The 12,674-nt window shown below is 44.1% G+C and overlaps 1 protein-coding gene across 1 annotated transcript in view; it reads left to right on the top strand.

Moving 5' to 3' along the window:
- Positions 1 to 12,674, top strand: part of exoc2 (exocyst complex component 2) — a 60,811-nt gene that overhangs the window by 27,714 nt on the left and 20,423 nt on the right. Inside the window, exons 7-12 of the mRNA XM_031282367.1 lie at positions 1,518 to 1,598; positions 2,980 to 3,125; positions 4,911 to 4,992; positions 5,088 to 5,190; positions 6,218 to 6,336; positions 12,223 to 12,336. Of these exons, the coding sequence (XP_031138227.1) occupies positions 1,518 to 1,598; positions 2,980 to 3,125; positions 4,911 to 4,992; positions 5,088 to 5,190; positions 6,218 to 6,336; positions 12,223 to 12,336 (645 nt within the window). The remainder of the gene's footprint in view (positions 1 to 1,517; positions 1,599 to 2,979; positions 3,126 to 4,910; positions 4,993 to 5,087; positions 5,191 to 6,217; positions 6,337 to 12,222; positions 12,337 to 12,674) is intronic.

The raw sequence follows: 12,674 nt of genomic DNA, 5'->3' as shown, positions 1-12,674 counted from the left end.
TTCTTCCCTAAACGGTTCCAGGAAGCGAAGTGGGAGCTGCAGCTCTTCCTCAGGTCCTGGCTGCGTCTGTTATCCGGACTCTGACCTGATGTTTAGGTTAGCCGTGACGTCACCAGCCCTTCAGTGTGTGACAGTTGCAGAGGACACACAGCTGGTAGCAAGGCGAGGGGGGGGGGGGAGGAGAGAGTGTGGAGACGTGAAGCAGCCCTGCAGTGTGTGTCTCTCAGTCTTCCTGTGTGTTCAGCCCTATCAATCCTGTGCTCTCCCGTATACACTCCCACGTCTACGTGCCTTTGTCCTAACCTGCATCTGGCCGCGTTTTCTGCCGGTCGTCGAGCTGCGAGAGGTCCACCAAAGGGCCAGCGACGTCTGCACTGATTAGGGCAATGGCATGTTTGAACAGTGTGTTTTTTAGGAATACCTCGGTCTCTGCCTTGAGGCTTCTGTCTGTCAGAGTGGACCCACATATTTATTTACAGAACTCTCCCCCTTCACTTTGCCTCCGGCTCCCTCTGCCGTCTCCAAGCTCCGCTAACAGCGAGCATTTGTAGTTGTGGGAGAAGAAGGAAGGCAGGGAGAGTGGAGAGAACAGGAATGAGTGGATCGTTAAAATTTTTCTCCCCCCCCACCCCCCATGTTTCTGTCTCTTAACTTCATTCTTGAGATGTCTGCCTGTTGCATATTTGCTCCGCAAGTATGTATGAGAAGGTCTCTCCTAAGCCTTCTCCACCTCTCTTCCACTCTGTCAATAAACCCACACAGACGCTCTCAGCACCCAGCTGCCCACTACTGCACACCATTTATTTATTCACTGGGGTAGCCACACCGCTCGCTCTGCCTCTTTTGCGCTCTCTCTGTTTTCTCCCCTCATTCCCTCTTTTCAAATTCCCTCTCCCGCGTAAAGCTCTTCATGCTAAGTGATGGATACAAGCCATCAGAGATTTTCCGCCCACTTCCCCTGAGCAGTCATTTTTGGCATCCAGACCTCCAGCGCTGCTCTCCCAAATGTTATTTTTCAGAGAGTTGAAACATTTTCGATTCACATTACCTCCAGGTCAAAGGGCTCCAAATGTCCCAAGACCACAAAACTGTGCTGTTAATGGCTTTGGTTAGGTGAATTGATCCAGTACAGTCACTGCTGGGACAAAGTCAGGTCCTCAGTTGGCGTGGGAACAGGCAAAGGGGGGTTGGGTTCAATAGCAACATCTGTGGGCGGAGAACCGGCGAGGTTATCTCCCATCTATCACTGGGGTAGGGCCTGTTTATTGTTTTACCTTCGGTTCCTGAAATTGAAAATGTTCCTGTCTCAGGGGATTACACGTTGGTTACTCTACAGTGTAGAGAACCGGTTTCTGCTTTTTTTTTTTTTCTTTTCCACATTTTGTCCCACCTCAACATTCATGCTAACATTTCTTATTTCCTGATTTTTTTTTCTTTCTTTTTCTCAGTGGATTTCGCTGTATTTTGTCCATCACAGTCCTTTACAATACAAATGAATTCTGGCTTTTGTGTTGCAGCGATCCACCAGAGGCTGGAGTCAGATGGGACAGAGAGAGTGGAGGGATCGATGACCCAACGACTAGAAAACATCCTCAACAGTAAGCATCTAGTCATTCAGAGTCCAGAGTACTGTTAGCTAGCTGTTCTATTATTTGGCTTTTTCACACCAATAAAACTTCATCTCCCAGTCTTCCACAGCGAATGAAACTGGCCACCGTGTTATCATGTGACATCATCATGGGAGGAGACTGTAACTCCCGTTCTCTGTTAAAAGATGATCTCGGTTGTCAAAAGTGAATAGCCTTGATCTTTTCTCCCAATATGTCTCCATTAGCTGGCGGTTGAAAAAGCTAATAGGTGGATTTTGAGTTGAGATTATTTAGTCCCTCATACATCAAGAATGAAGGCCCACCCTCAAATCCTACAATACATTTACAAAAAAAAACAACTTTAAACTCTTTTTTTGTCTATTATTTAATGGCTTTTTCTCTATTATTAAATGCTCTCTTTCTCTTTGACTTCGTTTTATGTTTTTTTTAAGGTAGAGGTAATAAAAAGAGCCCTTTTGGGGTTGTATTTATCTCCCTGCACATTACTTTGACTTATCTTTACTGTACTGTATATCCTTGGGTTGATTTTAACATGTTCTAATAAAACTCAAAGAGCGAAAGGGTCAAAGTCATTATGAGAAGAGACAGATGCTCTGCGCTGCCACACTTATCACACACTGATACGCCGTCCATTAACCGAACACATGCACACTGTGTATGTTCAGTCGCCTTTGTAGATCTTCCCCGTTTTAACAAGCAGATCACTCGGCAGATCCTGTGTTCCCACCCTCTCATCCCGTACATGATAATGGGACTCCTCTAATGGAGGGTCAATAAGCAGGTCCTTTTCCCGGAGTCTAGAGTAAATAAACCTCCACACCGGACGTGGCTTTCATCCCCGCAGCCCCAGACTTGTGGGCCCTTGTGGCTCAGGCCACCGTTCACCCCCAAAAGCAATGCGTCAAACACGCAGCACCAATAAGCCAATCACAAAATGGATACATATAGTAGTTTCATGACAACTCAGATTGGCAAGTGAAAAATGTGAAATATTCCTCTGTTGGGTCCCATGCTGATTTTTTTTTTCTTTCTTCAGGGATTTTGTTTTGGGGGTGGGGGTTTGTTTTTATTAGAAGAACAATTTTTTTTCTATTTAACGGCACATCCGAGGCCACCCATGAAGCCCCTGAGTCGTGCAAAGGTTCCACTGAGCTGTGGGACTAAGAGATAGCTGTCACTTTCTCCTTAGCAAGCTCAGTCTCCACTGTGTCCGATAGCATACAGAGCAGGAAGAAAACCAGAGGCCGACATTAAAAAGGAAATGTAGTATCAACATTTATTTTTATAGTATCCCAGTTTCTCATTTGCTCCTGCCTCTTTCGCTTTCGCTCACTCTTTTTTTTCTCTCCCTCTGTGTTTCTTCTTGTAGGAGCGAGTAATACTGCAGACACTCTTTTCCAGGAGGTCTTGGGGCGGAAAGACAAAGCTGACTCCACACGCAATGCACTCAACGTCCTGCAACGTTTCAAGTTTCTCTTTAACCTGCCACTCAACATTGAACGCAATATCCAAAAGGTACTCTATGCACATGCACGTATGTACAAAATAGAAACACCAGCACATGTGTCAATATTAAGTGCCTCGTACAAAATATATACAGCCTCCTTCTGCCTCCACACCAGTGCACTTGTAATGCTGTCATCCGAGCTGTGTACAGTGAGATATTGGATCATTCATCATCACGTAGGGGAGAGCCTTCAGCTCTCTGAGTGATGGAGGAGGTGCAAATCTGTTTTACAGTCTGCACTCTCAGAACTTCCCTTTGCATAGAGTGTTCAGGTTGGGTTATTTGTGAGGCTGTTGTTTTGTCTCGGTGTTCATGAAACCAATCTTGAGTTCGTTAGCTGTCACAACAGGACATTGTCATCTGAAAATATGGGAACCGAGAAAAATGCACGAGTCCCGTAGCTTAGTATTCCTCAGTTATTAAAAAACCCAGCAGAATAGTCATCATAAAACCTAACGTCTCCCATGAGAAGCTTCCCATGCCATTGAAAGTCCACCACCATGTGTAACTTCACCTCACTTCACTTCATTTTATTTTTATATTACAGGAAACTGGCCTCACAGTAGCAATTAAATACATAAATATATAAATATAAACATAATGCAAAAGAACAGCAAACAAACCAAGGATGTAGCTGCCACTACTGAACAAATGTGGAACCATAATAGCATAATTTTTATATATATAAAAATGATGCTATTATGGTTCCACATTTATTCAGAGGCAGTAATTATTGTCATGATTTTAAAAACATTTAGTAAAGTCAGTTATGAGTCAAATGCATTTGTGATATCGGGGTTTCCGCAGGGTCTTAAAAAGTAAAAAATTAAAAAATAAAAATGTTAGGCCTTAAAAAGTCTTAAATTAAATAAATTAAATAATAAAGTGTTCTAGGTCTTAAATAATTTTAAACAGGTCTTAATTTTCCTATGTCCATGTAATGTTACCTCTAATGCTCTTTTCTTTTTTTTTGATGTTGTAGTTCTTTCTTTCGCCAGTCCAAATATAATTTTGCTGTATTCGACAACAAATCAGAGCAACATGCAACTTATATTGCAGCCAATCAGCTTTCGTGTTATCGGCGCGAGTCTCTTTCGGATTGTACCACAGACATAAAACAGATTTTATTCTTCAGCTATGGGGAAGTGCAAGGTTGGCTTGAAAAAAATTGAATTTAGGGCTTAGTTGGTAAAAGGTCTTAAAAAGTCTTACATTTGACTTGGTGAAACCTGCAGAAACTCTGTATATGGACATCACTTTTAGAACTCCTAGTTGTCTTGAGCTGCTTTGAGAATTCCCACAGTCCTACAAGAAAAAAGAGCACTTAACATTATGATTCTAAAGCAGTAGAAACTGTACAGCCTTCTTTTCCTTTCTAAAAAGTTAAATTTTTTTATTGTAATATCTATATCTATATCTATCTATTCTGTATGTATGCTCTTGACTCTAGCAGTACTTTGCTTTATTGTTTATTCCCTTTTTAATATGTTTAATGTTGCACCTAATGCGCCAAGGCAAATTTCTTGGAAGTGCAAACTTGCTCGTCAACAAATGGGATTGTTATTATGATTGTGAAGCTGCCTTTTAAATCATGAATTACTTTTTCCATTGCACTGTCTATCCCCAGTATGTACAGTATGTATATTTGTTTTAAATTGCCGCTTGGATGGCTGTCATCCAGAGGGTGGAGCTAGAGAGGCTTAAATACACAGTGTGTGTCACGTTTGCTAAGTTGAAAAAAAAAAAAAACGTCCTGGGCATCATTATTAACTGAACTGACTTTTCTCTCTCAGGGTGATTACGATGTGGTCATCAATGACTACGAGAAAGCCAAATCTCTCTTTGGCAATACAGAAGTCCCTGTTTTCAAAAAAGGTAACTTCATTTGTTTTTATCTCAACAAATGAATGAAATGAAGTAAAAAGAGATCACTCTTTGAATCCAATGGTTTTGCTGTTTCTCTGCTCTAGTGTATGCTGAGGTTGAGACGCGGATCTCGGCTCTGAGGAGTCTCTTATTGGAGAAACTGCTGCAGACCCCGTCAACACTGCACGACCAGAAGAGATACATCAGGTCTTTAAACATTTTCGCAATCCTGCGACGGCTATTTCATACCATCTGTCTGTATTTCTCCCAGTCGTCATGTTGTGGTCTTTATAGATCTCATACTCTTTGATTTGTTTTCACATAACGGGTTCATTATCTACATGTGCAGCAGTTCATTTTTTTTCTTTATCACTATCCTGCAGTTTGTTTGTTTTTGACATTTCTCTGTCAACAGTCTGTTTACATAAAGTCATGACATATGACTTCTTCATTACACATCTTTTGGTTTCTTTGATGCCTATCTGTGTCATCGTTTGCCAGAACTTCATCCTCCATCCACTTTCCTCTGTCTGCCTCTCACTTTTCTCTGAACGTTCACGGTATCCTCTCCGCTTTCTGTTGTCCCATTCTCTTGTTTCTGTTTCTATTTTTCCCCCTCTTCCCTGCCTTTCTTTCCCTCTTTTTTTTCCCCCTCCCTCCTTCTGCCCATTCATACTTGTGGTCTCTCCCAATTTGTTATTGTTAAGACCGACCTGTCAGGATCACAGAGACCAGTTCTCAACCACACGGCAACATCTTTCATCCTGCTGCATTAGGCACGGCTCTGAACGCCCACTCAGCTCCTGTTTACTCTTGCCGTGGATGGTGGGAGCAGTCTGCATGTGTGCCTTTTTGTGCCTGTGAGGCTTGCTCAATCTTTTTGAAAGATGCCACCTAATGAGAAACAAATGAGCAGTTGGTTCATTGGATGACAGCAGAGGGAGCCAGGCCACAGCCCAGAGAGTCATCTGAGAGCCCACAGGTCACTGAGTGATGCCCGGCAAATAAACACCTGGGAGAGGGATGATTATGGAATTATGACAGATGGATAAGAGGGTGAAGTGTTTGTGGATACAATTCATAGAATTCGCCGTGATTGGTGTTTTGCTCACTCCTCCTCCTTTTGATGTTTACTGTGCCTGCAAGCCAGCACCTCACCAGAAGAGGTGTTTTCCTTTTTGTCCTTCTTCTTTGAACGCAAATGTTTCACACCTGTGTGTTTGTGCACGTGTAGGTACCTGTCTGACCTGCACGCTCCGGGCGACCCAGCATGGCAGTGCATCTACGCTCAGCACAAGTGGATCTTGCAGCTGATGCAAAGCTGCAGAGATGAATTCATCAGTGGCCAGAGAGGTGACTAACTCACACACACATGACTCGCTTTACATATATGAAGTGAAAAGCCCCTATTTAGCTTTTCCAGTCAAGCGGTTGGTGAATGTCACGTGAGTCTGATGGTACTGGTAGCTGAGGGAAGAGAGAAGGCCAGCTGCCTCTCCGTCGAACCAGCTCTCTGCTTGCATTCCCCTCTCCGTCACCGCCCTCCCCTCCTCTGCTCGAGGCCCGCTTGTTTATTTTTTCGTGAATGTATGAATAAGATGAAAGTGAGGGAACATTGGCTTTGGATTTGGGTTTCAGGGCTTGCCATGTTACTGCACACGCACACATACATACAAACTCGCTCTCTCTCTCTCTCTCTCTCTCTCTCTCTCGCTCACACACAGCTTCACAGATGGATTGGAACAATTAACCCCAATTAAGCTGTTCCTCTGTTAAATCAGCCAGCAGAAAAATGTGAATGTGAAACCGTCCGCTCAGGAACAGCGATACGGCAACCACGCTTAAACACACACACACACACACACACACACTCTCACACTCACACAAAGGCACCCATACAAATACATTGTGAGTGGGTGGCTGCTTCACATAGTGCAGCTGGAACATAAACATGTCTAATGCTAAGGGTAACAGTGGTTTCCGGGGCTCAGGCTTGATGGATATGGGGTTCGGTGTGCTCCCTGCCTCTCTACAGTCGAATATCATCTTGATTATCATATCAGGGATGGCCCCTTTTCAGTTGAATTCCACAGCAGAGCAACATGTGGCAGGGAGTGAATCTGAAATTGCATGCAAATCAAATGCAACCCAGCTATTCTAAAATAACTGCTGGCTTGCAAAAATGCATACTTGCAGTTAGTTTATTTACTTGATATGCCAGTAAAATATATATTAAATAAACTTTAAGTGATTCGAGAGAAACATTATATCCAAACAATAAACAATACAATACTGACACCGTATAAATACACATTTTTTGCACACAAGTTTTCATACCTAAAACACGTAACAGGTAATTTGTCAGTGTCTTCCAAAATGACTTATATGACTTTTCCAAACAAGTCTCATAGATGTTTGCTGATCTGCCACATCTATGGTGAAGCTCTGTTTGAGTTAAGCTAACTAAAGCCACTTGGTTAAGAGATCCTTCATATTTAAGAAGAAACTAAACTTGATGTTTGTTTCTAGCAGGCAGGCCATGAGTTGCCGTCATCACTGTCAAGGTCATGCATTTGTAAATCCACCCCAACCCCCTTGCTAAGACTTTTCTGCAGTGTTGTGAAAAACGTTGCGTAACCTCCACCTCTGCCACCGAGAGAGGACAGTCATTATTCACACAACCACATGAGGCTGCTTTTAAGGAAAATGTAAATGTAGGTCGTTTTTAAAGGTGCACTATGAGTTCCTGCATGGTTTCAGCGCAATTTAATTTTTGTCTCAAATCGTAGGCATCTCTCCTTGATCCGCTAGCTGCCTGCCCCCTGAACACACCGTGAAAAAGCCCGGTCTCGGGAGACAACACAGGGGTGGTAAACGTCAAACAGACACTAGAGGCACAGGCTGTGCACCAAAATAGACAACCCGGTCTCACGCCAGTTAGTGAAATGGTCACGTTGTTTTTGATTTATTGATTTATGTACAGGTCACGATTTTCTCGTTTATTTCGTGTACAGGTCACGATTTTCGAACGTGACCATTTGACGAACTGCCATGACACTGGGTTGCTCTGGGGGACGCAACAACGGGGAAATGAAACGCCACAACGGGGAAATGAAACGCTACACGCCGGCGACAACAACGGGATGGACCGCCACACGCGGGACGCGATCCCCGGGCGCAGGGACACGATCCGCGATCGCTGTGGCACGCAACAACGGGGACATGAAAATGGCCACAACAACGGGACTGTTGTGGTTAGGAAAAGAAGAACAGGGAAAGGAACCGTCACACGCAGGAGACGCCGACCACAACGGGACGGGACGGTTGTGGTTAGGAAGAGAATAACACGGAAAGGAACTGCAAAACACAGGGCGCGATCCCCGGTCTCCTGGGTGAAAGTCCTGTGTTGTTTGACCCATCCACCAACCCTGCACAGATTTTCGCCTTCAATACTACTCGCTACCGTAATTGTTCTGTGATCACGAAATATGCTTCCCATTGAAATACATTACTTTAAAATTCGTGCTCACCACATGAAAATAACGACATTAACGTGTTCAGTACACAAATCAATAGATTCAATAACGTGACCATTTCACGAACTGCCATGAGACTGGGCTGAAATACAATAAACCACTCCAGCCAATCACCGACAAGATGGTTGGGGGAGGGGTGGGGGTTAGTGACAGTTAGTCAGTTAGTCATGACAGTTACGGAAACATGGGGGGAGGGGCGAGCTTGCTCTGTTGTGTTTGCAATTTACTTGGAACGTCAACAGAAGTGACCATGCAGGAACTCATAGTGCACCTTTTAAAGGTTCTCTGAATAAATAAACACAATTCTGTTTACATACTGTTTCTCATCAAGACATTTGCAAAACCGAATTTTGGAATATTTTGAAACCTGCATTTACATCCACGTAAGCAGTTTTCTTCTACCCTGCCATTTGCTGGTGCGTTGATAGTTTCTTGGTTCGTTAATGCCAATAATTGTCGTTGGGTCCTTGGAATAATGCAAAACCATCAGCAGGAATGTGCGTTATGTCACCCATGTGCTCGTGCGCAGGCATGTGCATCCTCATTTGGTACCTGGATGTATTAAGAGAACTGGACGCCATACAGCAACAAACGTTTTTCAGGCTTTCAACTTTTGGGGCACATAGAGCATGCTCAGCTCTGTGGCTGAGTCGGCTGACTGAAGGGCACAAAAACGGTTACTTATACTAATGTTTGAAGCCTTTTCATTTTTATTGTAAAACCCTCCTGATAACACAAAGTCATGTCGGAGTGTTTGTGGTGCTCGGCTCAGCGTTGTCCCTGGGGGCCTTGGTTTGGGTGCTCTTAAGTGGCAAAACAATTAATTGACCAACACTTATTTTTCTGGTGAGGCCAGTATCTAAAAAATGACAAAAGCATACACACATACTTCATTTCTACTCTTGTAGTTTGCAGCAACCAGCTGTCTCCTGTCCCCTCTGCTGTCACACTTCATCCCCACCTCTTCCCCTCACACACACCTGGTAGCTATTTACCATCCCCGGTCTTCACTGCTCACCTCCCGCCCAAGTACGAAACCTGTGCCTCTTGAAACATCCCTCCACCCAGGCAGCCCTTTAACAGCCACCATCATAAAACCACATCCACTACATTCTCCCGACCCCACTCTTCCTCCCCCTCCCTCCCACCCTTACCCCTCCTCTCAAATAGCCAGAACTCCCCCTAACCGGTACCTCACAGCCTACCCCTCTGCTGGCGGCCTCCTCTTCCTCCTCATATCACATTTACCAGCTCAGTGTATTTCTAAGCCATCTTTTATGCGATTGTCAGCATCACACGTGGGAAGGATTAGTCCTCTGTGATGGATCAGCCATGTCTGCAGTAACTGATGTCATTTTCTTTTCTCTCTCTCTCCTGTGTTTCCGAGTCCAGAATATGAGGTCAGAGGCCGTACTGATGGAGTTATGATTCCATTAATTACCCTATAAATTGCCATAAACGGGAAATGGACCCATCCATCTCTGCTGAAGCAAAGGCCTGAAGTTCCAGTTTTCTTGCGAGGAAGCATAGCAGCACCAAGTTGCTTCCGTATGTCTAAACACTCCCATCATGCCCCGGTGCTGCAATCTGACTCTGCCCGATTCAATTATAAACTTCTAAACTTCTTATTTCCCGAGCAGCGCTTCTTCAGCCAATGTCAATACAATTACCGGGACATTTTGCTCGTAGAAAAATAGGTTTGTCAGTGAACAATTAGACGGATTGTAGTGTTCGTACATTCGACTGGGAAACATGCGGTTGTGATTTTAGACTCAGTCAGTGCCACTCTAGGGTAAACGTTTTAATTATTACACGTCAATTAGCATGTTCATCAAGTGTTTGCTTGTGTGTCAGTGCAGGGTGGTGTATTGTTGAGGGTCACTTTTAAAGATCCCCCCCCTAAAATCTATCAGTTTATTTTTATCTTTATTGTCCGTTTATCTGTTTAATCTGAAAAAGCTGGTGAAACTCGCATATCAAAATTGAAATGAAGATACAAAAGATAAGCTGATAAACTTAAAAAAAATGTTTGCAGAGCAAACCGGGTAGTTTTACCCCATTTGTTGCTTTTTTAACATTTTGAATGGATTGTGGAGCTCATTTTCATTCCACCTCCATTTTTGTCTCTGGTTACTAGATGCATCTTTCGTCACTGCATCAAAATAAGTGTGTTTACTATCAAATATCTTGGTCAGTCTTTGTCAAGGAGCATAATAACTGTTGGGTCTATAAGGACATAAAATGTGGGTGAAAATATAAAAAGAATCGGTGTACTTTTTGGGTGAAAATCTTAAGAGTCTTTTATATTCTGGAACGTGGGGAAATGAACTAACATTTAAACAGGAGTCAGTAAGGTGTGTGTGCGTGTTTAGAGAGAAAGCAGATGCGTGTGTGGTCAGGGTCAGTGACCCGTTGGGAAACAGGAACTCATCCGACCTGCAGAGAAGCATCAGACCTGTTAAGGAAGTGAGCAGAGACCCATTGTCTCAGTGTCTTCAACACACATACACAGCGGTTCCTATATTTTAACCTAATAATTAACAGTTTGAATGCTTAAAGCAGACCGGCACACACATATACACACACACACACACACACACACACACACACACACACACACACACACACACACAGTGGCGCGCGCCTAAACTGTCTCACACACACATACACTTGTGCATTCTGAGGACGCCGGGGGTTCAGCTGACACCTGGATCAACAGCAGCTCTCATCCCTGTAAAAAGAGAGGAAAACATCACAGAGACAGACTCTGCACAGCCCCATATGGGCTATGTCAATGTGGTGTGTGTGTGTGTGTGTGTGTGTGTGTGTGTGATGTGAGAAAGCTCCGTGTGTTTACAGATAATCTGACTCAATCGAGAATTTCCTTACATTTTCTAGACTGGATGGCTGTCTTGTGTTATGTGCACGGCCGGCTCAACCGCATTTGCTCCTTTTGCTTGGGGATTTCTCAATACTTGCTTACACGTTACATTCAGTCTGTGACTCACCAGTACACTTTTCTCTGTGTGTGTCAGAGACATGTTTTGGAAATGTGGCCATCCGTCTCCCTTCGTTTAGACGAACTACGTGTGGGCGTATTGCAGTTTTGCACAAACTCGTCTTCTAAGTTTCATTTTCATTGTAGTAAGTTTGATCCCCTCTGATCACTGCAGTCTTTCACTTTCATTCCCATTTGTCAACTTTCGCCCCTTCTGTTATCCTAAAGATATCTCATAGATCCATTGCACTAAAGTTATCTCACTAGCCGAGATAAGTGTGTGTGTGGTTGCAGAAGGACTTTCTCGTTCGTCGCTGCTGCAAAGCTCCCTGTTGCCATCTAGTGGAGCTCTGCTGCTCGCCTAAGGATCAGACGCAACTGATCCCAGTGTGGCCGATGTAAACTCACTTCACCCCAGTGCTCACAAAGCCCACAGATATTTTTTCCTCACCCTGGAAACAAGGGTGCATTCTCTCAGCTGTGGGCCATGGCAGAGATGGATCAGAACACAAATAAAGAAAGGCCGAGAGGGGCGAGGGAGGATTGTTTGGTGTGAAAGCCTGCTGAGCTTTTTGAGGAATGTGGAATTATGAAAATGGCTTATTTGATATCTGAAGTATGTTGTTTCTTTTCCCTCCAAGTTCATTTCTCATCTCTCTCCCTCCCCTCCCCCCCCCCCTCTCGTCCTTTCATTATGTCTGTCAGTGGGTGTCGGCGCACTGGACCCTGAGGGGGATACCCGTCCGTCAGCCCTCGGCAGGCTCAGCCATTCTGCGTCTCTGAAGAGAGGGGGCAGCCTGCGAACACCACGACCCAGCAGTGAGCACCACAATCACACTACAGCTCGCCCACACGCTCGGTGCTTGAGAGGGGCTTCCCTGTCTGAGGCACACTCTGAGTGTGCATTTGTTTGTTTGTGTGTGTACAGTGCTTAGGGGAATCACATTATATAAGAGTTATGCGTTAAGGAACCACAGTGTGTCTCCTTACATCAGGCAGTACGGTAAAAGTACAACAACAACTGAAGCCTGGTGTGCCTGGAAGTTAAAGATGATTTGATTCTTTGAATTACAGAAGCACTCTTGACATTTTTAAGTCAGTGCGGTTTGCTAGTTTATCCTTTTTAAGTCCCCCATCACCTCCCAGCACAGCATAGA

The sequence above is a fragment of the Sander lucioperca genome, chromosome 11 (assembly GCF_008315115.2).
Source record: "Sander lucioperca isolate FBNREF2018 chromosome 11, SLUC_FBN_1.2, whole genome shotgun sequence".
NCBI lineage: Eukaryota > Metazoa > Chordata > Actinopteri > Perciformes > Percidae > Sander > Sander lucioperca.
This window is presented reverse-complemented; position numbering and strand designations above follow the sequence as displayed.